General features: G+C 49.1%; 3 protein-coding genes across 6 annotated transcripts; 1 reads left to right on the top strand and 2 right to left on the bottom strand.

The window, feature by feature from the left end:
* Positions 1 to 539: 539 nt before the first annotated feature.
* On the bottom strand, positions 540 to 12369 carry LOC121599074. Its single transcript, XM_041926576.1, has 5 exons — positions 12155 to 12369; positions 10682 to 11402; positions 8973 to 10391; positions 7042 to 8903; positions 540 to 6947 (listed from the first exon to the last, which is right to left on the bottom strand). The coding sequence occupies exons 2-5, from the start codon at positions 10737 to 10739 to the stop codon at positions 2397 to 2399; spliced, it is 7890 nt and encodes a 2629-aa protein (XP_041782510.1). The 5' UTR covers positions 10740 to 11402; positions 12155 to 12369; the 3' UTR covers positions 540 to 2396.
* Positions 12370 to 13412: 1043 nt separating this feature from the next.
* On the bottom strand, positions 13413 to 21450 carry LOC121599077 (calcium channel flower). Of its 4 annotated transcripts, XM_041926584.1 has the most exons (7): positions 21171 to 21450; positions 20922 to 21042; positions 18972 to 19179; positions 18795 to 18902; positions 18283 to 18388; positions 15509 to 15582; positions 13413 to 15411 (listed from the first exon to the last, which is right to left on the bottom strand). In XM_041926584.1, the coding sequence occupies exons 1-6, from the start codon at positions 21171 to 21173 to the stop codon at positions 15520 to 15522; spliced, it is 609 nt and encodes a 202-aa protein (XP_041782518.1). In that variant the 5' UTR covers positions 21174 to 21450; the 3' UTR covers positions 13413 to 15411; positions 15509 to 15519. The 4 variants fall into 4 exon arrangements, with proteins under 4 accessions (XP_041782518.1, XP_041782519.1, XP_041782516.1 ...); XM_041926585.1 differs by lacking the exon at positions 18283 to 18388 and having other exon boundaries at positions 21171 to 21449; XM_041926583.1 differs by having other exon boundaries at positions 15372 to 15582.
* A 1411-nt stretch (positions 21451 to 22861) lies between these two features.
* On the top strand, positions 22862 to 25374 carry LOC121599076 (zinc finger protein 2-like). The gene is made up of 2 exons (XM_041926581.1): positions 22862 to 23072; positions 23140 to 25374. Exons 1-2 carry the CDS (start codon positions 22905 to 22907, stop codon positions 24982 to 24984), a joined length of 2013 nt encoding a protein of 670 aa, XP_041782515.1. The 5' UTR covers positions 22862 to 22904; the 3' UTR covers positions 24985 to 25374.
* The last annotated feature ends 1811 nt before the right edge of the window (positions 25375 to 27185 follow it).

A 27185-nucleotide genomic window follows, 5' to 3' on the forward strand; every position in this document is an offset into this window, starting at 1 on the left:
TAAACGAATACTTGTGTTTTTGTGGGTGTGTTTCTGTTTCGCTCTTTTTCGCTCTTGTTCGCTCTTTTTCGCTCCAGTTGTATGTAGTGGTCATTGCTTACCTTTTATAATCGTAATTGTATGTATATATATAGGTATATAAATATCTCTAATCGTGGGGTGATTTAATTTTCATGCACTCTTTTTTTATTGATGACGTTACTCATCTTAGTTTTTCTCTCCCTCTGATTCATCAGTTTTAATCCTCTGTTTAACCATTGTTTTTTTTTAGTTTTCTGTGTTTTTTGTCTTCTTTGTTTTTTTTTGTGTAAGTGAATGTTGGTTTTTCTTGGCTGTCTTCATGTTACTCACGGTTCTTCATTTTCAAGCTTTACCCATTTTTCACCGAGTTTTTACCACGTTCTGTTGCTGTTGTATCTTTTACTTCCTTTGCTAAAACATTCCCGCAACAAAAAAAAACCCGAAATCCAACTAACACACTACATACATTTTTTGAACGATTTTATCGTTTTTATCCTACTTTGCCTTGCTTCTTTTTCTTCTCATTGTTTTCTTCGCTTATGAACGTTATCGAGTGCGTTAAGTTTTCTGTATTTTTCTTTCAAATTATCTCTACTCCGGAGCTTTGCTTTTGTGTGCTGAAAATAAAAAAAAACATGTACGCTATTCTTAGAGGTGCTGTGGAACGTTACAGAGACAGTTTGTTTGTTTGTTTTTTCATTGTTACATTATGCTTTCTTTTCGTTTAGTTTGATGCCGTTTCGCTTTTTTCTCCGCTGGACGCTTTTTGTTAACAAGCCTGGGGTTGATTTTTTTGTTTATCATTATCGCTACCATGTTTTTCTTTATGCGATCATCTTGTCCAAAAATAAACTGTTGCATTTTAATTAAATTTATTTAAAAAGCAAATACACTGTTCTTTCTCGAAAAAAGAACCATCGTCTGCGCTTGCTGAAAAAGACATATTAAAAAAAACAAAATAAAGACGAAAGTAAAGAAGAAGAAATACCTATAATAAAATAGAGAGGAGAAAAAAAACGAACAAACAAAAGGAACACATATGTTACAGGAACAAAGTTTATTTCCATTGTTTTGCGGTCCGCAGATTTGATATTTTAATGCTTAGATAGGTGTATACGCATATTTATATACGCTAGGCAAAAAAAAAAAAGAGAAAATATATTATAGTAGCGATAAGGTTCCGTACGGGTAGTATTAAATAAGAAAGCGATACAATGTAAACATACGAAAAATGAGTATACGTTTAATTAAAAAAAAGCAAAAAAGGAAAACAAATAACCAAACTCAAATATGTTCAAGTTAAAGAAGTAAACGTATAAAGTACAGTAATGATATCTCAATATGACGAATGCCTTACGATTATGCTAAAGTCATTTTATGTATGCGTTTGTTTAGACCATCCTCCTTCCCCATTGTGTATGCATGCTGCATGTACGTGTGTGTGTTTGTATGTGGGGTTTGCAGTTAATATTATTTCAATGAAGTTAGTATGTGTACATATGGAACTTATCGTTACCCACCCACGCCTACACGCACGCTTCTACCCATCAGTTGTGTATGTGTGTGTTAATCTTATAATGTTACGCATGTATGTATGCCTAAGTTTGTTGTTTGTTTGTCTGTTGTTAACAGTAATCATTTCCCTCCCCTTCCGTCTTCTTTTCATATATTCTGGACACTCTTACACACACACATACACACTCAGCGTGATCTTCAGTTTTTTGCATTGAGTTTTCTCTACACATCTTTTTTTTTTGTCAGTTTTTCTTTTGTTTTTGCAACATTCATATAAACCATAAGTAGACATAACTTTTTAGGATTTTTTGTATAATTTTTTCTGTTTTTTTTTCGTTTTATGTTTTCGCTTTTTGTTTTCATTTTCTTATCTTCTTTTACCACACTTCTTACGTTGTATCTTTATCTTTATGTTTTATATGTTTCTGTTTACTAATCGTGTTACTTTTTTCTGTTTCTGTTTTTTTTTCGCTTTCAATTTGTTGTCAAGCATTTTCCATTCCATTATCTCGGTCTGTTCTCGTTTGCCCGCCCAGTCCACTACTAATGCCTGCCTAAAGGCGTTTGTTTTTCTATAAGAAATAATAATTCAAACACACGCGCACACACTCACTGCCACTATTTCAAAGGTTGCGCGGTTTCACAATGCCTAGTTTTGCTCTCTCGCAGCAGGTCGAATGTGTACCGTAGCTAAGGAGACGAGAGATTTCTGCTACTGGAGCTGCTGGATCTCCTCGCTCCCCTTAGCGACACATTCCCTGGCTCCTTTTCTCTCTTTCTATCCCTCACTCTTTCTCTCTCTCTCTCTTTTCGCCTCTTTTTGCTCACAACTTACGCGCTCTGTCGGAAATGTTTTAATTTTAAAGAAAATAATTGTACAACCCATTGCTTTTGCCGCCGAGATTGCGCAGCGGAGCGAACGGATCGTTGCCGACGGCGCCGTTGTTGCCGTTGTTGGCACTGGCATCGAGCAGCGCCCCACCATCCGAAAGCTCAATCTTGCCCAGCTGCTTAAGCCCATCCATCGCATTCGCGTGACCGTGCTGTTGCTGCTGTGGCTGCGCACCATAATGATGATGCTGATGCTGCACCTGGTGCTGATTACCATTGTTACCGTGATGGTGCTGATGGTGCTGCTGATGATGCTGCTGTTGCTGCTGGTGCTGCTGCTGTTGCTGCTGTTGTTGCTGCTGCTGCTGCTGCTGCTGTTGCCCCTGGCTCAATACACTAGCGTACGTTGCATGGGCGGCTGAGGACGACGGTGGCATCCCACCCGGGCCGGCCCCTCCACCACCCGGCTGACGCTGCGCCAGCATGTGGTCATCGTGCAGATGGGACTGCGACTGTATCAATCCACCGGTCTGCATCTGCGAGCCGGCGTGCGACGTCAGGTGCGGCATGTAGTCGCCCCTACCGCCCAGTCCGTGCTGCTGATGTTGCATCTGCTGCTGCTGCTGCAACAACCCGGCGGCAATGTTTTGGATCGAGCTGTAGCCGGCATTGCCCGGGAAGCAGCCTCCATTCTGCTGGTGCTGGTGCTGCTGATCCAGCATCGAATTGCCGGTAAACTGGTTCCCTCCACCGTTCCCTGCCCCGAACAGGTAGCCTTGCGGTGCCATTTTCGGCTCCAGCATGTCGAGCAGCGTTTGCTGCATGCCAAAGTGCTGTTGCTGCTGTTGCTGCTGCTGCTGCTGATGCAGCTGCACCGAGTCGAGCAGATCCGGCGTGGAGAGCTCGATCGAGTGCGAGGAGGAGGAACCGGTTCCGACGGTACCACCACCACCACCTGCACTGCTGTTGCTTGCTCCACCGGCTGATCCAGCACCGCTACCGCCCGACTGGTAGTTCTGGCCTGCCTGACGTCGGTACAGCGGTACCGACTGTTGCTGCTGACTCTGCTGGCTCGACGGTCCACCAACCAGGGACGGAATTTCGGGCGCTAGCGAAGAGGACAGGCTGGCGAACAGATCGTCCGATTCGAGAATGCCACCCTTCGCACCCGCTCCCGGATGATTGCTGTTATTATTATTACTGTTGTTGTTGTTCGCGTTGGATGCATTGGAGGCGTTCGATCCCGGACCGGTCACTCCGTTCACCAGCACGTTGCCGTGCACTAGCGAGCCGGCAGTACCGACACCGCCGGCAGCACCGCCGAGCAGCAGCGGATCGGAGCGCATCGGATTCAGCATGTTGTCGAGAAACAGGTCCGCCTGCGAAGAAAGTGGTCCACTGCCGGCACTGCCAAGCCCGGGCATTTTCATACCTGCCTGTTGCTGCTGCTGCTGCTGACCGGATGCCAGCCCGCCGGACTGTTGCGATTTCATCGAGCTAGCAACGGCGGTCGGCACCTGGCGCAGGATGTCGGTGAACTTGTTGGCCGCCTCAAGCCCCTTCGACTCCATCAGCTTGGTAAACCAGTAGTACTGGAACTCTTTCGTCTGCAGCGCCATATCGATGAAGCTCATGCCGGCCGGCAGCAGGTGGTTAAAATCGGCAGGAACGTGACCGGAGCCACCGTGCTGCTGCTGTGTGACCGATCCATGCATGGTGTTAGCCACCTGTTGCTGCTGATGCTGCTGCTGCAGTAAATGCGCTGACGTGGAGACGGAGGGGAGATGCGGACCGCCCAGCTGCTGCTGATGGTTGGCGGCCGTGTTTCGCAGCTCCGGGAAGTGCACGTTCTGGAGAAAATGGAAGTCGGACGCCTTGTCCATGGCGAACTGGTCGGCGCCACGGCCCATCGGTGCACCGGCTCCACCGGCTCCTCCTGGTGCACCTCCCGCACCACCGCCGCCACCCGTACCAAGCTTCTGGCCGGCGGCGGCAGCAGCCGCCGCTGCCACCATATGCGGCATTCGGTTCGAGATAGCCATCAGCTCGCTCTGGATGCTCGTCATGTACAGGTCGCCGGTTTGCGCGTAGTGTCCCTGAGACTGGGAGTTGGGAATGGCCTGAGGCGGCTGCTGCTGCTGAAAGCCGCTCGGGCTGATCGGCCCTCCCGCCAGCATCGGACGAATGTGATGGTTCGGCTGGGCCACTACCGGTCCTTGCTGTAGCGGACCCCCGGCCAGATGCGGCGCCTGATGGTAAAGCCCGGCGCCGAAAGCGCCTCCCCCGGCTTGCTGCTGCTGCTGCTGGGCCTGCGTTTGCATGAGGGCGGCCGCCGCTGCCACCACACCGGCCGGACCTTTGTTGGGCTGCTGCTGCTGCTGAAAGTAGGGCAGTGGCCCGAGCGGTGGTGGTGCCTGTCCACCCGCAATCGTTGGGCTGCGCATTGGTGGCGCTATCAGGGGCGGCGGCCCGGGACGATTCGGCAGCCCCAGCCCGAGCGGATGGGCAACAGTTTGACCGGTGGCGACGGCTGCGGCGGCGGCGGCCGCTGCCGCCGCTACCGCCGTCAGTTGGGGCCGTATCGAGGGTGGAACGTTCTTTTGCGCCAGCCGCCAGCCGGGCGGCGTGTTGCGGCCCCCGGGCGACGACACCATGGGGAAGGCGCCGCCCGCCCCGGTAGCGCCCCACAGGTTCGGCACGCTCTGGTTGGGCGGCGGTGGGGCCATGTTCGGTGGTATCGGTGGACCGCCCAGGGCTGCCGGGTGCGGTGGGACTAGGGTTGGGCCACCGGCACGCAGCGACTGCTGCTGCTGGGACGACTGTTGCTGTTGCTGCTGCTGCTGTTGGTAGAAGTAGAGCTGGTTCTGGTACGGGAACTGCTGCTGGCCGGGCTGCTGCTGCTGCTGCTGCTGCTGTACCGGTGGTTGCTGTTGCGATGGTTGCTGCGATTGCAGGTGCTGCTGCAGCATCGCCGATTGCCCCTGGACGGCGCTGGTCGGACCGATGAAGGGCGTGATGGCCAGCTGATTGCGCATCAGCGCGGCAGCGGCCGCCGCATTCTGTATGCCCGCGATCCCGCCGGCACCGGTACCACCAGCGGCAACGCCGCCCAGCGGGAAGCTTGCACCGCCCGCCCCACCACCAACCGTGCCGTGATGGAAGGACGAGCCCGCGCCACCGGACTGTTGCGGTGCGGCGGCGTGATGATGCGCCTGCAGGTGATGCAAATGATGGGCCGCGTGTACGCCGCCCGGGCCTTGCGCTTGCTGTGGGTGCGATTGTGGCTGCTGGTGTTGTTGCTGCTGCTGCTGTTGCTGCTGCTGCTGCTGATGCGATGGTCCATGGTGACCCGAGAGGTGCGGCACACCGACCGGCGGTCCCCCGTGATGTCCTGCCCCGCCATGCGGATGGAACGGGCCCGCGGCCGACAGCGTCAACGCTCCGCCCAGGTTCGCGGCCTGGTCGCGCAGGTACGCCTCGCCCTGCAGCGCCCGCGGCACAAACTCGGGCGCCAGCGGGTTCAGCACGTACGTCTTCTTCAGCTCCACGCCGTCCAGCTGCGAGCGCAGCAGCGACCAGGTGATGCCGAACAGGCTCTTGTTCTGGTAGCAGATCTCGATGAAGCGCTCCCACACCTTCCGGCAGCGGCCGATCGAGCAGAGCGCGACCGGGTCGCCGACCACCGCCACCAGGCTTTGGGCGCGCGTGATCGCCGTGTTGAGCAGCTTCGAGTTGCTCAGGAAGCCGTAGTCCACCTCCTCGCTGCTCGTGCCCGCGCCCTCGCTCGCGTTCGCGTTGCACGTGCGCCTGGTGCGCACCGTCGACAGGAAGATCGCCCGGAACTGCTTGCCCTGCACGTTCGCGACCCGCTCGACGCTGATGCCGCCCATGCGCCGCTTGCGCAGCTCCGACCGGATGCGGAACACCTGGTCCGCGTACGGCGTCATGATGCCGATGCTCTGGTCGTTGATTTTGCCCCACGCGCTCGGCCACTTCTTGCGCAGCTCGCACACCCGCTCGACCACCTCGTACACCTCCGAGTTGTTGTAGAAGGCGGTCGAGTTTTTGTCCTGCACGTCCTCGCCGCGCGTCGTGAAGAACGTGAGCGGGTAGAACTTCTCGTGGCGCGGCTGCTTGCCGGACGCGATCAGCTTCTGCTCGTAGAACAGCTCGGACGTGAAGCGGATGATTGCGTCGTGCGCCCGGTAGTTCTCGCACAGCAGTATCTTGCACGGGAAGTCGTTCGGGTAGTGGTCGTACAGCCGCTCCAGCAGCGACACGTGCAGCTTGCGCTCCTTCGCAAAGTTGGAGAACAGCTCCGGCGACATCTGCATGTGGTCGCCGGCCAGCACGATGCGCGTCCGCTCGCCGGCAAGCGCGAGCGGCATGATCGCCTCGCACTCCATCGCCTGGGCCGCCTCGTCCAGGAAGATGTGCGTGAAGTGGCCCTTCGGCAGGTCGAGCGACGCCAGCTCCATCGAGATGTTCAGCGTCACCACCACGATCCGGTGCTTCAGGATGTCCTTCACGGTCGGGCGGCGAAAGTTGCGCATGTTGATGTTCAAATCCACCAGGCAGTACTGTGTGCAAGGAAAATGGAGAGCAAAAAAAAGGGAAAGTTTAATTTAAACGCTTCGTTTGTCCCCTGCCGAGAGAGGAACAGTTCCGGCCCACCTTCTGTACAATACTGTTGACCGTCGCGACCCAGCGCTTGTGGTAGTAGACGCGCAGCGGGCGCGCCTCCGTCATGCCCTCCTCCACCCACGGGTGCAGGTAGTCCTTGATGTACAGGTCGGCGGCCGAGTTCGAGTGCGTGCAGATCAGTATCTTGGTGCCGTCCTGCAGCAGCAGCTGCTTGATCGCCTGGGCCAGCGTGTACGTCTTGCCGGTGCCGAACGGCCCGATCAGCAGTATCGGGGGCAGCGGCACGCTGACCGGCGTCGTGATCGCCACCACCGCCTCCTTCTGCTTCGAGTTCAGCTTCGGATCGAGCGAGGCGTCCCACTGGCGCTGCGGCGTCCACGGGATGCTCGGCTCGAGAAAGATCTCGGGAAAGATGATGCGGAAGTCCGCTATCTTGTCGATCGCCTGGTGCCACTCGCAGTACGTCAGCCGGTTCGGCTGGAACTGTATGTCGGCGAGGAACTCGGTGTCCGGCTTCAGCCCCAGCCCCGTCACCGCCTTCGCCGACACCTTCAGGTAGATCATGTTCTTGCCCTTATCCTCGATCACCGCCTCGTACACCTTGCGCCGCTCGCCCGCCGGGGTGGTTTCGCGCGCCGCCGCTATGTACACCGCCTGGCAGTTGTTCAGTATGAGCCGGCCGGCCGACGTGTCCTCCGACACGTCCTTGCCGAGCTTCATTAGCGCGAACAGCTCGCCCGAGTGCGAGTACTTGGCCGTGCTGGTCGCCATGCCGCTCGGCGTCAGCAGGTAGTTCGTCACGATCGAGAGCCGCGTGGTGAGGTTGTAGCGGGCGATCTGCTCGTACCGGGCGATCTCCTCCACGTACAGCAGCTCGTGGATGCGGTTGCGGTAGTTGTTGCGCGTCAGCCGCTTCTCCGTGATGGTGGACTGCGTCAGCACGAACGTGGACGCTTTCGGCAGCGGGTAGCGCAGCAGCAGATCCTTCTCCCGCTCCGCGTCCGCCGTGTAGGCGGGCGTGTGCATGTGCGGGATCGGCGCCGTCGTAAACTCGCAGATCTCCGAGTTCGTCTCGTCCCACCGCTCCGCCGTCGACATCACGATGTCCTTCTTGATCTCCTGTATCTTGTCCACCTCCGTCACCGGCACCACGTCCACGCAGATGTGCTTCACCAGCACCGGTTCGCGCCCGAAATCGAACACCACCGTCTGCCGGAACGTGCCGTAGATCTCCGTGCTGAAGCCCACCTTGATCCGGTGCTCGAGCACGGCCGGCGCCGCCTCGCCCCTGTCCACCCCCGGTGCCGCCGGTGCCATCCATTCCTGCTCCGAGTTGAGGTCCGCCTCGGACGATGGGCCACCTCCCTTCCCACCGCCCGACATGCTCTTCTTGCCGCCGCCGCCACCCCCGCTAGGGCCACTGCCAGGTGTGCCGCGCGGCTCGCCCGGGCACACCTGCTTCAGCACGAAGTGATTGCGGTGGGCGTCCTGCAGCAGCGCGACCGCCTTCAGGTAGCGCTTCGTCTTGAGCACGAACGACCACTCGCGCTTGCTCACCTTGGACGAGATCGTCGTGACGAGATCGTGCGAGCAGCTGTCCTCCACCCCCTCCACCTTTTCGCGCATCACCTTCTCGGGGCTGGGCGCCTGCACCCACCGCTCGAGCAGCTGCTCGGTGTAGCTCTTGCCGTACAGCTCCTTGTCGCGCGCCCGCTGCAGCTTCTTCTTCCGGTACTCGAACCGCTCCTTCCACTCGTTCAGCTCGTCGACCCCGTGCGCCTCCACGCACTGGTTGCCGTAGTGACAGTTTTGATTATCCTGGTACTTCTCGCACAGCGTGTACGATTCCGCCACGAAGCCGCGGGGCGGCGGGCGCCATTTCCAGTCGCGACCTGCAAAATTGTGGGGAGGAAAGAATTACAGTCAATGGCCCATACAACCCTCGCGTCCGTTCCACCTACCCTCATCCGACATGATGATGTTCTGGTGGCTCTCGGTTTGGCAGTGCGCCCGCAGCTCCGACCGGTCGGCAAACGAAAGCGTGCAGTAGACACAGGTAATACTGTTCAGTTTGTCCATCGGCAGCGTCCCCTTGCTTCCGAGCTGCTTCTCCTGCCCGTACCCATGGCCGCCCGGCTTGCCGTGCCTGTCCATCGGGTGGCTGTTGTGCAGCTTCCCGGGGCCGCTCGACGCTGGGCCGATACCACGGCCACCACCACTGCCCGACTCCACCGAGCGACCAGTGCCGCCACCACCTCCACCACCAGCCGCCGATCCTCGATCGTTGCCGGCTGCACCCTTTCTCTCGCCCTTATCACTGTTTGCTTCATTGAATAAATTACCGTTACTATCACTAGCTTTACTATCACTGTTGCTGCCGCTGCTGCTGCTGCTGCTGTTGCTGCTACTACTACTGCTACTGCCACTGCTGCTGCTGTGTGCAGCGGCTTTTCCCGTCGGTTTTGCCCCTGCCGGCGCATCCACCGCCTCCCTGCGCTTCTCATCGCCCACTCTCTTCTGACCCGGCCCAGCCGCTCGCTGCTGGTGGCTCGCTTCGTCCGCCTCCACCGACCCCGGTTCGCCCGCAGCGTCCCCGTTTCCCATCCGCAGCTGGCTCTCGATCCTGCCCAGCTGCTTCGTGTACCGGTCCGGGGGCAGATTGTTGAGGATGAGCTTTTCCAGCTTCGTCTCGATCTGCTCGTACTCGTCGTTTAGCGACGACTGGGAGGAACCGGTCGACGAGCTGGAGGAGCCGGTCGCCGGGGCCACTGCCTCGCCGCTCGGTGGATGGTTTTCGCCACCGTCCGGAGCGCCGCCCGACGCGGAGGCCTGCTGTAGCAGCGCCCGCAGCCGGTCCAGATACCGCCCGATGTCCTGGTTGGCGCCCTGGCCCGTCGCCCACTCCTGCAGGATCGCGTCCGCTTCAGCAAACTTGCGCTGCTTGAACAGGGAGTGTATGAGCCGCTTGCGCACCTTCGACTCGGTGCTGCCGGTACCGCCGGCGGCAGGCCCACCCGCGCTGGACGTTCCATTGGTGGCGGCGGCGGCGGCGGTGGTTTTGCTCGCGCCCGTACCACCACCCTTTGACGACGAGGACGACCCGGTCGACGAGGAGGACGGCGTCGGGCTGGGAGATTCGGTGGATGAGGATGATGGGCCGGCGGCCGCTCCGTTACTGTTGTTGCTTCCGGCCCCGTTCTCGGTCAGCGCGAGCAGCTTCAGTAGCCGATGGCAGTCCTGCGTCACCTGATCGTACTGCCGCAGCTCCAGGCAGCATTCTGTGCGACCGTACAGACACGCGATCACCTGCTCCTTCGAGTGTCGCCGACCGGGCGCCGGCTGGTCGCTCCCGGACGCTCCAACGATGCTGTCGTAGATGTCTGAAAGAGAAAAAACAAACGCAATCGTGTTACTGCAGAGCTTGCAAACTGGCTAAATGAGTTTTGGATATCTTTACGCTTTTCTTAGGTCTATTTCATGCGTACTGTTCAAGGTATAGTAAGTAACTATTCTAAACTAAACTCTCGCTTTGTTCAGACTGCTTTAAACGTTCGCTTTTTTCGATTGTTTCATGCTAAGAACCATTTTTTTAAAGATTTAGTTGAACTATGCCACTTCTTTCTCGCGTGTCTGTTCGATGGTACGAGTAAATTATTTCAACATTGCCTACCTTTTGCCTTCTGCCACAGTCGATGCCGGAGATACTCGTTGGCTTGCGCCTCGGTCATTGCTTTGGCTCCCTCGTGCAACACTGCCGACGGTGCAGCCGGAGCAGCAACCGTCCCACAGTTGTCGATATTGGTGCAACTACGTAGCTAGCAGCTCCTGTCGGGAATCGTCGCCTTCAATATCCGGAACCGCAATCCGGGATGGTGGCGATTCACCACCTGGCGAGCAACAGTGCTCGCCGTCGAATCCTTGTTTTACCGACGTCTATCGGCCTCTCTTCTGTACTTTCTTTCTCTTCTTCTTTTTGCACCCACACACTAAACACTTTACACATATACAGCTAAATACGGACAACGCTGCACTCTAACGCAGCAACGGGGAAAGAACGCCTACTGTGCGGGCTACTACCAACTACCAGGAGCGTTCTTCTTCGCGGAACAAACACGCACACACGCACATTGACACACACGCACACACACACACGGTAATTGTTATTTCGCGTAGTGGTTTTTCCGCTTTCAACGCTTTCGCTGCGATACCCGCCGGGAAGAGATCAAACGGTGCGTTCCTTCCATTCGCTCTAGTCGTTTTTGGCGTCGTTCTGTGTGCCTACACGATTACTTTTTACATCTTCTACAGCCAAACAGCAAAAAATAATGTGCCGCAAAGGTGGCTCTCTCTCTCTCTCTCACACGCACGCACGCACGAGCTATGGACGATCACTAAAATGGCAAAGGAAGAAGAAGAGAAGGGAGAGTTTGCGTTAGTTTTGCTCGTTACTTCCGGATCGTACTGCCACCGGTCGGTGGGCGGAGAGAGCCACATCCGGAGGGCCCTGCGTTCCCGCCGATTGCAGCCGCCTTTTTGCGAGGCAATTTTTCCCGAAAATTTTACATCCCCCGCACGGCTGCGTGCTGGCACAAGGGGGCTCCTCAGGGGTAGGCTAATTTCATCCTAAGCGGGCACGCCAAACACGCAACAAGCACATACGGGATACACATACACACACATGCACACGCACACACCTTCCAGTAGCAACACTCGCGCGGTGCATCCTTCTCGCCCCCTCGCGCAAGGTTTGGCTATTGCATACACACAGTCACACATACACATACACACATGCATACACGAACGGGTTATGTTTGCGGCCGTTTCCTGCAGGCAGGGGGGGGGGGATTTTTCCACCCAAACATTACAACATCCACCGGAAAATCGTAATCGATGAGTGGGACGGGGGGAAACCGTACCCTCTTCCGGGCACTTTTTTTTGCCTTTCTCGCTACGACGGAGATGCCCCTCGCCCTGTCCCACGGTCCCACGGTCGGGCAGAACACGGTCCCATCTTCTCGCATGTACGCCTCAGCCGTGCAGACCCGAGACCCGTGGGTGTGTGTTTGGTAGGTGCAATCGGGCCCGTACTGTGCATTCTTCGCCATTGGGGAGGGCTGCCGCACCCGGGAAGGACAATACTTACCCACGCCACGAACTGCAGTATCCGGAAAAGCCTTATTTCTATTCGGTAAATAATTACATTTTGTCAGGAATCTTATTTTTGCACTTCTTTTCTTTTTTTCTCGCACTCGCAGACAGCAGATGTCAGTGTCGGGGGCTGCTTTCCTTTCACCGTTTGACAGCAGCTCGGCGTTGCGCGTTTACGCCATGGCGGGTTCACTACTTCAGATTGCATTCAAGCGATGCGCAAACCGAGTAGAAACATCCTTGATGTTGCAAAATTATTTTAATAATTTAAAAACATTGTTTTTGAAAAAGTTTTCCACTAATTTTCCGTAAGTAAAGAGAAATCTTGCTTTGAAATAAATAACCGGAAATACAACCAAAGCGTAGAATTGCTGTAAATTAGTTTTCCCAAGCTTATCTAATTAACCCTTGACGGCAAACGGTGAGGTAATGCAACAGACAATCGGTATCGAATTGAACGATTTGAATAAATATAAAATAGCTTTTTCAAAAACTGCACACGCAGATATGAAACCAAAACTGAAGGTAATAAAGAAATAAGCAAACATTCCAAGTGCACCAGTCCCTTCGGAGTGAGTTCCTGAAAGAAGAGCCGGCCTATAGTAGTGTTGGGTAAATCTGATTCAGATTCATGACACTGAATGAATTTAAGAAATGATTCATTGAAATTGAATATCGGTTGGTATGATCCATGAATTTCGAAAGATTCATGACTCTCAATAGATTCACGAAATCAAGGGATTCATAAATCTCCAAAGATTCATCTTGCTTGAGCTTCTTATAATTCTTCTTTTTGGCGAAACAACCTACGTTTATGCCAACCTATACATGTGGTCGAGACTTCCTTAGGATGTACCAAGCAGCCGTAAAGTTAGTTTTGCTACGGGCAGACGGTCCATACGAGACATGAACCCACGACAGGCATGTTAGGTGGGATCGCTTAAACTCAATATTTTGAATATTTTACACCTCTAAAGATTGATTGATCCCTGTAGATATGTGAATTAAAATGGATTCATGAATCTTTCGACATCTTTTGAGATTCATGAATCCTTGAAGATTCATGATTTTTTTTTTTAGATTCATGAATCTTTGAAGAGTCGATTCGAATCACTTATCACTAATGATTGAATGAATCTCAAAGAACGATTCATGAAATCCAACACAAGTGTATAGGCATAATGGACACTTAATTATTTTCTTTTCAAATATCATGCACATGCAACCGATGACAAATACGGACCAGAGGTTGGTAACGGTAATATTCTTGTTCCTTTATTTTCTGCACTCGTGTTTATGTGGTTCGATATTTCTTATTTTTCTACCATTTTTTCTTTAATTCATTTCTTTATTTTTATGATTCTGTTTTGTCTAGTTTTCTATTCTTTCTTCTTCAACGATGTGTGTGTGTTTTTTTTGTTGTTCTTGTTGTTGTCTGTTGCTTTTTTTTATTTTTCATTAGTTCTCTATGCGCGCTTCTCTATCGTTCTTGTATCGTACACGATATATGTATATGTATATATAGTTTATGTAAATATGGTATTCTTTACATAATGCATGCTTATCTACATGCGCAATGGAGGACTTTTGTATTAACTTCTCTCCCCCAGCCGTCGGTCGGTACGTAGGTTCGCAACGCAGTTTTTCGTGTCTTTTTTTCTTTGCTAAACAAATGATGCAGAAGCTTTATTGATTTTCGCTTCCCCCTTGTTTGCAAGCCGTGTCACTCATCGCCTCATCCTCCCATGTGTCAGGGTAATTTATGCTATTTAACTATTTTAACTCTCTATCTCTCTTTTATTAAGCCTTTCCAACGGTGCTTCCCTTATACAAACAAAATTCAAAACAACGCCTGCCCAATGATGTTTTCAATGCTGTGTTCATCTCACACCTGCTGTTTAGTAAGAATAATTTCAATTTAGTGCCATTATTCGAGGGCATTCCGGCACTAAGCGAAACGGGACCAACCGATGGAACCACAGACACGAAAGAAAGCGTGAAGCACTAACAACGTTGGCTTCCGGGATATGTAACTTACGTGCTATTTGCACCTGCCATCCGGAACAATGGGTAGCAGATGCGCCTGAATGCCGTCCGTCCACCATTCGCTTAACCAGCTTCCATTTATGCCCTTCGAAAAGCTGCTTCCCGTGTGCTGCACCCCCGTCAAAGCTAGGCAATTATTATTAACTCGAATACAGCAAAATTGTTCTAACACACAAGCCCCACGCGTCTCGAAAGGTAGCTCTGGAATGTGTACTTCTGTCTGCGTGTCTGTCTCAAACAGAACCAGTGGATTATTCTTTTTTTTCATCAATGAAGCAATTGCTTTTGATTAGAGTAGGGACTAAAATTATCACATTTTCTAATATATGAAACATTTGCAGAGCATTTCGATAACTTAGATCTCATAAATATTATTCCCCATGCCGCGATGCATGTGTACAAACTCTGTAGCCAAACGGCACAAGTGTGTGTGTTTGTTCATAGTGAACAAACAATTGCTTTGGACGTTTGTAAGACGGGAGGAAAATAGGCACAGAAATAGAAAGACAGGATAAAAAAAAAAGAAAATTTCTCCATGCTCTGGCATGAAAGCTGAGTTTAAAAAAAGGTCCAACTAAAATCTGTCCCACCTTCTTGGTTTACCTATTTTGTGTTTAGTTCCATTTGAAATAATTCCTTTCCATCATACGCTCATATCAAGGGTTAAAAATAATGCAATAATAGGTAAATTGAAAGAAAGCGTTCGTTCGTAGATTTTGTTGCCTATTAGGTGTAGTAAAGCAAATGGTATTTACTTTATGTTCTCTCGGTACAATTAACACACTGTACGACTGATGCTGTTTTCCATCGAAATCTATAACCAAAACCAAAACAAGCTAGGAAGACAGAGCTGAGCAGTAGAATGTACGTGGTCTTACACAATTTTCGCAATTAACCTACTCCACGCTCCGTGGTAGCATCGAAAGAAGCGGTTCGAAGAGGGATGTGTACATCGAGCCCCTACAATGCTATGCTCACTGAAACAGCCCCATTCCTCAGTCTCGCAGTCCTGCTATAAGCTGGGTAGCAAACGTACGCACGCACAGACACTACCTCCTACCCCTCCATATCCACTTGAGATAAAAGTGGCGCTCGCGCCGTGCCCCATTCCTCGCGTTTTCCTACAATGCCTGCATGCGTTGCTGATGGGTGGCTCATATCTTTTCGCACACGTTTTAAGCTACACTATCGTACGGGGGCGGTGCGCTGTAAGAGATCGGTTGGACATTATACACTAGCGTGGAGTTCTGCTTGGTCGTGGTGCTACCACCACCGCCACCGATGACATCGACTGACGACATACCGTTGCCCTGCTCAGCGGACGAGCTGGCTCCCGCCGACGTTGTTGCCGCTGCTCGCATGTCCTCTAACGACGCTCTTTAAATGATGGCGATGTGAAAAAAACGGGTAACGAAAATGAGAAGGGGGAAAAGAAAGAAGAAAAAACGAAAGGAAAATCAAATTGATGCAAACGAAAGTATGAAATCATACCAAATAATACTAATAGACATGAAATTAGAGTAGCACAAAGGAGAGAGTAAATAAAAAGAAACCAAAGACAGGTTGTAAAAACAAGGTTGGTTTAAAAAGCAGTGAGCACAAATCTATGTTACAGGGTTTTCCAGGGTTAGTTGGCATAGTTGTCGGACACTTCCGTGACTCTTTCCTGTTGGAAGTGAACTTCATATTCTGGGATCCGGACTCTATGGCATCATATTTGGTCAGGCTCCTTGGAAATTCCAATTGGATTTGTCAAACAAGCTTGCCATAGAGTCCAATTCCCCCAGTTCATTTCAAATCAGAAAGAGTCGAAAAAGTATCCCACAGCTACGAGAACTTCTGGAAAACCCTGTATCATGAGCAATGGAAAGGGTGTATGTGAATGCTTAACTAAAAGTAATTGTAAACCACTACTAGTGTGCTTTTAAAACGAGCCATACAATAAAATGAAAAAAAAACAAATGAAACACACATATTAAAAGTAAGCACCATACAGCATGAATGAAGTTCCAAGCGTCTTCGTAGTAATTCGTTTAGCTTTACAAAAATAATCCTCCCTTCTTCGTGTACTATATTCGATAAAATGTATTGCTTAATTCCTTCACTCACACACACACACACACACAGGTTCGTTCTAGTGAGTGGAGATGCGGTTGGGATTCACGCGCCCCATACGACCGACCGTTGGGCAAGGGAGGTTGTTTGAGATCATGCTGCGGGGTACTAGAGCAGATTGTTACACACACAATCTTTCCCTCGCTCGTCCCTTTGCTATTTAATTGAACCGTCCATCCATCCTAATTTGCATTGTCCTTATAACGTGTGTGTTGCCCTGAACTACTCCTACAAAGCACGAGTCCTTACCACTGGGTAAGTGTGAGTTTGTGTGTGTGTGTGAATGTGTCTGATGGTTGCGTGATGTGTGTGTGGGTGTATGTTTGTATGATCTCATTTATTCAACACACTCTTTAACACACACAAAACCAATGTTGCAGTGTTCTGTGTAGTTTGTTTCGCCTTAATTAATATCCTTTTCTCCTGTTCTCCCCCTCCGTTACTTCCATTCTGCTTACAGCTTCTTCTTTTTTTTTGGTGGGTTTATGCTTCTTTTTTATGGACAACTGGTTATGATTGATTCACATGCCAACAACAAGCACCACTAGCGCGCGGTGGAACTCTTTCAGTGTTTAAGTGTATGTCACGGTATCTCGGAGTGAACGGGTTCGCTTAACATCGCCCGCTGGTACTTCTGTGTCACCTTGCGCTGAACCGCATCTTGGTTATTGTAATATGGTAAACGATATTCTCTATATGGGTTCTCCGATTATCAACATGTGACGCATTTAGCCGATCGCCAACTACCAACAACCACACATCCTTAACGGCCAGTGCTGGACAAGTATTGTGTGATGGGGAGATTAGACAAGACAAGTGGCGGGGTTTCTTGTGTGTTATTTTTTTGTTCATGCGTTGGGGATGTTTCGCGTAACAGAGATCAAAACTATATAGAATTACGATTCTCTAGTTCACGTAAATTAGTTTTTTTGCACCTTCAATTTCTACTATCACTATTAAAATAAACTATGTTGAACGCGGGGAGAGAGAGTGCGGACATTCCATCAGACTGCACTTTCACTACACACAAAACCACAGCGCAGCTCTAACGCACGTCAAAACGATTGGAAATTAAAGCCAAATGCTAAATGCTTCTCTGGAACAATGCCGCGTGAGCCCCTACTTCTGCTACTACCGGATCGTTTCCATTTTGGTGCAATCGCTTCTAGCAATTCAAAGATTATCATCTAGGCAAATAGCTAATCTAACCAAACCATTTAATTATCTACTATGCTCGTTCGGCCATTGCTCTATTACTCTTATCCCTCGTCGTGTGCGTGTTATTAATACGTTTGTTAATTGCTGACCAACTGTGTCCTGCATTGATTGACATTAAACGAAACTTATGCACACGTACGCACTTAAACGATAACTTTAATAATTAAGAATTAACTCTCAAATTTAGCTACCGAAACATCCCTTTTCCCTACAAGCTAGCACTATGTGTGTGTGTGTGTGTGTGTGTGTTTGCCCTTCTACATGATTGAGCTCGTATGTATGTGTGTTTTAGCTTGGTTCTCTTATCTATGTTGTTCTGTTTGCGTTTTTATTTTCATTTACTGGCTCGTTTGGTTCTTATGTGCAGGAAGAAAAGGATTTGCCTTCTGCCTACGTACGACTACGGCGCTGACAGCGATGGGAATCGGAGAGGATTTCTTTTTCTTTTATGGCGTCGAAGGAGGTAATCAGTATTCGAGCGATACAGGGAGAGCAAACGGGGCGATAGTGGGCTCCTAGACACAACTAGCCATGTTTCCCGTGATTTGCAATCCCGTGAGCAAAACGTTTGTGTGTTGGTGTGTGCTTTTTTTGTATTTTTAAATGCTTGTTTTTGCTTTTGCATGATGAAGGAGCAGCGAAAATTGTTAAGAAGCTTAATGGGTTTATGGTAGGTTGTTTTTTTGTTTGTTTTTGTTTTGGAGGGTTTGATATTTAGTGAACGATTTATGTTGGACGCCATACGTCGGGGTCCTCCATCAGGGTGGAGTGTTGGTCCGTGGACGGGACGCCCTGCACCGGGGACATCGCGTTCGGGGAAGCCATCGCTGCCATATCCTCGCGCGATCCTCTGCACGATTGATCCATCGGTATCGGTGGTATTATATGATGATTTTAAGATGATGATGATGATGATGATGATGTTAAAGTTGTGTTTCACACAAGTTTAGGTAGAAGCAAATGTTATTTTTTGGGTAGTAGAAGTAGTAGTAGTAGTAGAAGTGGTAGTAGTAGCGTCCGGGAATGTTATTGAAAGGTAAAAAAGGAGATCAGTAAGTAAATTTAGGTGGTTAGTAATTGGTCTGTAAAATTGTAATTAAATTAGATTTGTGATTTCCCCTTAACTTTATAAAAACGCCAAAATCGAACATTTGATAAAAATCGAAATCTTGCATGTTGTACCCGCTTAATTTAATTGAAATATTTACAACACCCGGTTCCTTTTCGTGCTATTATTGTTTTCATCATATACGTACTTTTTGCCGAGTGCCATCATACCGTACAGCATGCCGGTAACGAATATAAGCCCACAGCCGAACAGGCTGCCCAAGCCCAGGCACAGAATCACCGGCGGGATGGAGATACTAAAATTTTAAACAAAAAAAAAAACATACATCAATAAAAGAACAGCATTGCTTCCTCGCCTTACTTACATGCAGTAGAGCGCGGCCCGGTTCCAGTACGGCCGCTGGTCGGCCTTCTCTGCCGCCTGCTGCACATAGTCGATGAAGATAAAGCAACACGGTGCCTCTATCGCCAGCACCACGAACCCGGCCAGTATCTGCAGGATGCCACCGACCAGGCAGCCAACGTCACCGAGCAGTATGCCGATGCAGTTGTACAACCCGAACAGGATAGCAACTAAAAGGAAGGGGATGAGAGGATCGATTAGAAAGTGGTTTTATAACATGCCAAAACAATTCTTCAATTAGGCCACTGTGTCCGTTCAATTAATAATAAAATAATAATAATAATAATAATAATAATAATAATAATAATAAATAATGCGTTTTAGCAGTAATGTATGGATTTTAAAGCGAGTGAGTTCAATAGCACACGACCTCATTTGCTTAACTGTAGCGTGACTATTCCGGATATCTTTTTTTCTCTTATCAGTGTCGGCTTTGCGGATGATGGTTTCAGTTCACAGTAAACGCCCTTCAGAGTGTAAATACAGTCCACAATATTTGCCTGCCCACGGTGGTACACATTAATACAAAATTAATATTAATATTTGCATCGAATAGCTTCATGAAATTGTTATCAATAAACAATCATTTTGGCTGCAATTCGTATGTACGCATGTTTGTATGGGTGATGTGTGCCTCAACTTTGTAACGTACTGTGTGTATCCTGTTGCTTGGATTCTGTTGCAATTTGAATTGCAACGATTGGCTGTTGTAAGGATATAACAAAAAAAAACTGCATTCGCACGCTCTCCAGCCCATCAAGCACAGCATCCTGTTCTCCCGCTCAAGCTGTACTCTTTTCTTCCGTCCCCCCCCCCCCGCATGTTGTGTCCTGTCCGCTTGCCGTAGTGTTTGTATCAATTACATAATAACCTTCAGGCGGGTTGAGATGCTAAAGTCCTTCCCATTAGCACTGGTAGAAGGAAAGGCGACATTGCCAACCTGCCAGCATGTTGCGAACTAAAAAGGATAACACACCCCCCACACACACACACACACACACACATACACTTCGATACAGCGTGTATTCACGTAAGAGAGGGGTAGTTTTTCGCCCGCGCCCCCAAAAATAAACCACTCCACACACAGTGACACGAATGCGCGCACACACACACACACACACTTATTGAAAGGCTCTCCGCACTAACACACATCACAGCTTTTGCTGCTCTTGGTTGTACTCCACCGCGGAGGAATTCTCTTCGCCTCGCTAGACACGCGCGTTCACTTTCTTCTCACTAGGTTTTTATGGATGGGTAGATTTTCCACCAGAAACAAGTGAAAACTCCACTCGCAACGCCACAACACGGCGCGAAGAGGGAGGGAAAGGGAGAGACACGTATAGGAAAGTAATCCATGGGTTTTGCACACAACGAGAAGTGGAAGGAACGGTGGTCACATAAAATCGCGGTTGGTCCGGAACGGGATTTAATTCGTTCGCTTGATTTTCACACTCCACGCTTTATCACTTCGAGGGCTTCAGTTTCTTCTCTCGGGTTACACACGCACACACACGCGCGCATTTCGCGGACGCTAATTAATGCAAAGAATTAGAAAAAAAAGCTAAAACAAATCTATTTAAAAAAACCCTAAATTTAGCCGCCCTGTTTTGCTGTTTCTTCAGTCTTTCCCTCGCTCTTCACTCTTCCCCCACCACAGTGCGCTATCTCTTATCAGTGAGGCTGATTCATCCGTCAAAATCCGTCCACTCTCCCGGAAAGCTAATCAAATTGTCTTTTGCTTCACGGCTGTCGCGAGTTTTCATTTTCTCGCTTGGGCTAATTCATAACTGGGCAATAAGCAAAGAAAAAAAGGCCATAAAACACTCTCCCTAAATCGAGGGTACACCGAGCCCCCCGTCGTCGTCGTGGTCGTTTCCACCTTTCGGTTTAACCGATCGATAAATCTACTCACAGAATCCACCGACGATTCCCGCCGCCCGTCCACCGTACTTCAGATGCCACGGCACATCGTCCCGCGGCACATTGTCCTGGCCGGGACGGGCCATCAGGGTGGTTAATCTTTCCGCGAACGACTGGAACGATACATTACGAAGCGGGAGGGTTAATTTAATTGTTGAAACTCGTCCGGGAGTCCGAGATCATGTATTTTCTTCTATCGATTCGCCTAGCAGAAAACAAAAGTCGATAGCACACTTCTTACCATTTTGCTATTGCTTTCTTTTGCGGGCGCTGCTGCGCTTTACTTTCCCGGTGTGCCGAGGGTGAAAGTAGATAACCTTCTTTTTTTTTTTTGCTAGTTGCTGGCAGTAGCTTTCGAGCCACGGATTCACGATTCGGACCGTGCGCAGGTATTCTCCACGGGACACGAAACTGGACACGAACAAGCTGACCAAACTCACAAGTTTTAATCCTTTTCCACTCTCTACGTAAATTTTGCTAGCGTTTTGCTGCTCTGGCGCCCCAAGTAACAATTTCCTCTTGGGTCACGATGACAGTTCAACTTTTCGCGTTCGTTCGATACCCATGCAGCGCTTTTGGTTGGGAAGCGTTTGACAGCTGCTTCTTATCCGGCACCGTTAGCAAATACAAAATAACGTTTATTGCGATAATGAACTGATCTCAAACTATGGAGATTGAATATTTTAACCTAAACGAAATGAGGAATCAATTTGATACAAACATTAGTTGAAGGGAAAAAAATGAGGCATTCAGTTGCATCCGTCAGCAAATCATTTCAGCAACAATTTAGCAACCAAGAATTTGGGAACCAGGAATTTCTTTTCTTCCTATATATTTCGCCTAAGTTCATCTAATCATGGCCTTTATACCCTTGTTACTTTTACAGCAAAAATGTAAAAAGATTTTCCTATGATCAGAAAAGTGTTAAATAGCCAGCTGGTACTTTATAGCTGTTTAACGTAAAATCGTTCCGATGTCGTACTTTGTGGGTGATTAAGAGGTATACGGTACTTTGTGGAACTATGGCGCTTTTTAACTAGCACTCAAGACTCTTTGGAATCTTGCGGCTGTTTTGCCTGATGTGTATGGTTCACGATGGAACTTAAAGGCTTGTTAAGAAAGCGTACCGAACTTGGCGGAACTTTATAGCTTTTTAATACATGACATCGGTACGAGGTGGCTTGTGTCAAAGTGTCAAAGACTGGTGCCGTCAATCGTCTCATGGCCATCATCATCTCTACTGCACAAGTTAGATAAGTTAATTGAAGAAGGAATTTTATGTGAAGTGATTGTGAATGTACAGTAAATTGTAATACTTTTCGTGTAATTTATGAATGTCAGGGATTTAAAAATATACAGATGCACACAAACAAAACCAATTCTATTGTTTATTTCACCGATGACGCTTGCTTAAAAATAAAACACAAAGAAAAATAATCCCCGGCACCGTGGCATAAGGAAGCTGCTTAAGCGCTATTTGAAAGACCCACCTGGAACATTGATCCTGTTTATTTACTGCAAAAGGCGAATTCAAGCAGCGATCATTAGCGTGCCAAAATTAGCTGCTTAAGCAATTTTGGCTATTTGGGCTGGAACTTTAATGTTGTTTATCTATTGCTGTTCATCTTGGCTGCTTAAGAAATTTTGGCTATTTGCTCTTAAATTATTCTGTTATTCTTTACAAAATTAAGTATAAAAAACTCATTTTTGTTTGTTTAAAACAACAAGCGATACTTTTCGGTTATCAAACTTTTTTGTTATGGTGGTCTGTCTGACTGCGGCCTACCACGAGATGCCTGATAACGTATCATACAAATTAATTTGATTTTTTTACTTGGGTGGAGCACAGCATTGCGTTTATATTGCATGATTCAACCGGCGGTAATTTTGGCAGCTATGTCGACTTTGTCGACCGGGCACAAATCGTACAATTCGCACGAATGTAAACAATCGAACTTGCTGGCAGCAGGCAAAGATGTCCACTCTGGACGCAAATCTGGAGCCAAAATCTTCGCTCTATGACTCCAAAGTGTGCCGGTTGTGCGGTGAAAGGAACGACAATGGACGCCCGCTATTTCGCGACTGTGACGCGAACGGTGAGTGTGAAGTGAGCAAGCTGATTAACCAGTACCTGCCGGTGAAGGTAAGTGCTAACCGTGCTAGTAGCGGGCGAACAAAACACGCAAATGAAATGTGCCACTCTGCCTCAGGTCCACAATGACGGCGTTTTACCGCGCTGGATCTGTCCCGGGTGTCACATTCAGCTCGAATCGACGGCACAGTTCTTCGAGATGATCCTGAAGGGACAGCGAACGATCGAGTCGGCAAGGGCGAAGGAGGAGCAATCGGTAGCGGCGACCCGTGCGATGAGCGTGCGAACGGACGACGCCAGTCAGCTGTCCGATATTATGGATCCGGAGAAGTGGAACGAGCTGTTCGAGAAGCCGGGTATGACGGATAAGGAGGGCCTGCTCGTGCCACTGGAACTGTTCGAGCTGGAAGATTTGTTCAAACCACTCGAAACGGCCCCGAAGCCGCCCGTACCTACGCTGCCGGAGGAACCGCCGGCGCCCGAGCAGGTGGAAAGCGTAACCGTAGTACCTGTACCACAACCGCCGGCCACCGGCGAAACCGGTGACGAGCGAGACCGAACCGAAGCGAAAGATTGGATCGTCAAGTCGGAAGTGACGGCTAGCAGTAGCACTGGCCGGGGCCAGGTGATCGGTTTCGTGCACCACAACCACAGCAAAACGGACATCGGCAACCTCGTGCTGGTGGAGGACGCTACGGGGAAGAAAAAGATCAGCGCCAAGTTTGTGTGCGACATTTGCAGCGAAAGCTTTGCCCGCGAACCGCGCTACCTGAAGCACCGGAAAACGCACGCCATCCTGTTCGAATGTTCCGTCTGCTTGCTCAAGTTCGGCTCGAACGGGAAGCTGCTCGTCCACCAGCAGCAAACGCTGCACATCGGCAAGGGTATGGTGGAGGGTGTGCAGCTGCCGGACGAAGCGGCCGGCGGTAAGCGAAGGGGCGAAGCTGCAGCGAAGGAAGCGGAGGCTAGCGAGCACCAAAGCGAAGTACCAGCGCAGGGCGGCGATAATGTGTACGCGTGCGATAGTTGTGATAATACGTTCGCCGGGTTGAACAGCGTCCTGCAGCACGAGGAATCGGTGCACGCGCACGAAAACCACTCGTTCGTGTGCATCGAGTGTGGGAAAGCGTTCCGCGAGAAGAACCTGCTGCACCGGCACCGGCAAACGCACGTGCAGGACCGGCTGCACCGGTGCACGGTGTGCGAGGCGGCGTTCAAAACGCGCTCCACCCTCACCAAGCACGCCCGGTCGCACGAGGGCACCAAGCGGTACCGGTGCACGATCTGCGACCAGCAGTTCGCGTACAAGTCCGGCTACGACAAGCATCTCGATTGGCACAACGGTGTCAAGCCGTTCGAGTGCGAGCACTGCTCGAAGCGCTTCTCCCAGCGCGGCAACCTGAAGGAGCACCAGCGGGTCCACTCGGGCGACAAACCGTTCCAGTGTGGCGTGTGTGAGGCCCGGTTCGGGACGAGCTCGCAGCACCGGGCGCACGTCAAGCGGCACGAAAATGTGCGCCCGTACGAGTGTGACATGTGCGAGAAGACGTTCGTGGTGCGGGAAAACTACAACACGCATCTGCGCCGGCACCGCAACGAGAAACCGTTCGCTTGCGATAACTGTCCACGCTCGTTCGTGGAGCGGTGGGCGCTGACGAAGCACGTGAGAACGCACACGCAGGAGAAGCCGTACAGCTGCAAGCACTGTGGGAAATCGTTCGCCGATCCATCGAACCTTTCCCGCCACGTGGGGTCGGTGCACGAGAAGAAGGTGAAGGAAGGCGGGGAGGAGGCGAAGTCCGGTGGTCCAGCAGCAGCGGTGCCGGCTGAGCATGGGGCCGACGGGGGATTGCTGCTGTACGATATGGCGCTGCGGGATGGTGGGCCGAGCGGTATCGATGCGCTGACCGAGGACGGAATGATTTCGCTGGATGATGCTGTGATCTACATGGAGGACCACTAAGGGTGAGCCAAGGTAGGGGCGCAATTTGATTTTTGGTTCGATTCGAAGGTGCTACTACAGGTTAGTAGAATTAGTATTATTTTACTTGCTTTTTAGAGGAGTGAAGGGTTTCAATCACCAATTTGAAAATGAATTCACTGTAAAGGGGAAATTGTCTCACTTTTTATACCTAAATTAATTAATAAATGATGTTGGTGGAACAGGGTTGCACAAAGAAGGTGGGTACAATGTAGAAGGTGATTAGGGCAACAAGTTTGCTTTTCAGAGCAGTGATCCATCGTATTCGTATTGAGCTGTAGTGAAAATGAATTCCATGATAAATGAAATTATTAAATCTACCAAGAGAGAAAACACGTTTTAGGTCGGTAATGAATTAAAAATTGAAAAAGAAAAATCCACTGGTGTCCAAGTTATTTTCGTTTGTTTTGTATCCTTTTTTTAAATAAATTTCTTATTATTACAGGGTTTTCCAAGTCAGTTTCGAATGTAAACTTTGTTATTCATCGCGTGCAACATGTTAATTCACATCAATCTAATATTTCATTTCCATCCTAATTACTTTTGATTTCTTCAGCATGATTTTCAACACAACTCAAGCTGGACTGAGTTTGATAGTTTTTTTTTTTATTATGTGTTGAAAATCATGTGTTGAAACTGAAACTTCATTTTGAAACAAATAAACCATTTGACAGCTGAAGTCATTTGAAGAATAAGAGTTTGACAGTTCTCTGTGATGTGTTGATAATTAGATGTAAAAACTGAAGTTTTATTATGAAGCAAATGCGCCATTTGACAGCTGTTGAAAAACATCTTGCAGGCGGTGAATAACTATGCACACATTCAACAGTGACATGGAAACCACCGTATGTATCTATTTTACGATATTTTTACAGGGGTTTCCGAGTCAATTTCCGATGTGAACAACATTTTACATTGCTTGCGAGATGTTTTTCAACAGATGTCAAATGTTGTATTTGCATCACAAACATTTTTCAGTTCTTTCGCATGATTTTCAACACATCACAAGCTGGACTGACAATTCTTTGTGAACTTTTAAAAATTAAAATGAACTCATTTCGATTGTCCCTAGTTTGCTCATCCTTCACCAGGTTCCAGTCAACTATTTGAAGCTGAAAAAATGGTAAAATAATCATTTATATCGCACTATTGTCGTTTATGAATAAGTTTTTATACTTTACTTTCCGAGGCTTGATTCTCATTCCGTATTACGTTTCCGCTCGAAGCAAGGATCTTCTTTATTTTGCGAAACATCTTTAGCTATCCAGAATTCCATACCGGGGCTTGAACTCAAGATGAGCGTATGCCTGATTAGTCGTGCGAGTTGACAACTGTACCAAGCGCCTCGTTGCAAGGATAGCTGTAATAGAGATAAAGATCTTGCAATTGTAATTGCGCAGGAATGATAGGGATTAGGAAGAACTAGGCAATTAGACTGTGTTATTTCAGTGAAAAACAAACGAATATGTAATTATTTTACAGTGAGAAAAACGTTTAATTAAACATGTTTTGAATATGATTGTGTGGTTACAGGGATTCAGGGTGTTAATTAACTAGCCATTTTCTCTTGAAGTTCTTTCGCTTTGTTCTTGCAGCAATAGTCGCAATCGGGAGAAATATGACACAGTCATTAAAAACACCAATTACAGTGCAGTGTTTAAGTAATGGAAATCCTTTTAACTTGAATATGCGTTTAAAACCAATCCAATTTGTTGCTCTATACGATACGGTAATTGGTTTTTCATAGAAAGAGGTTATTTCTTTTTGCCTTACTATGCGAACAACAATTCTAGCAAATAATTCACACACAGCATACACATTTCCAAAATGCAAGTGCTTTTTAAGTGTAGCTAATTGTGTACTGGTAGCTGTTCGAAACGGTGTACTCAATTGTGCCGTAGCCGGTGTTTGCCGATTTTTGTGGAAAAAGCTTGCAATGTTTTCGAAAAGCAATTAAAAGTAATTCCAATGCATTGCTGCGAAACATTATTTTGTGAATGTCTGGCGCACACGTTGAAATTCCGGTAAGCTGTACGGTAAATGTAAGGACATTCGGCAATGCGAGGCAATGTTCTGGACACGATCGACCTAAAAGAAATAGAACACCATTTGATAAGACTTTCAATTGAAATGCTAAAATGCTTCGACTTTGATAGCTTAGTCAGCTAATGTTGCTGCAATGT

This window comes from Anopheles merus, chromosome 3L (genome assembly GCF_017562075.2).
Source record: "Anopheles merus strain MAF chromosome 3L, AmerM5.1, whole genome shotgun sequence".
Taxonomy (NCBI): Eukaryota; Metazoa; Arthropoda; class Insecta; order Diptera; family Culicidae; genus Anopheles; species Anopheles merus.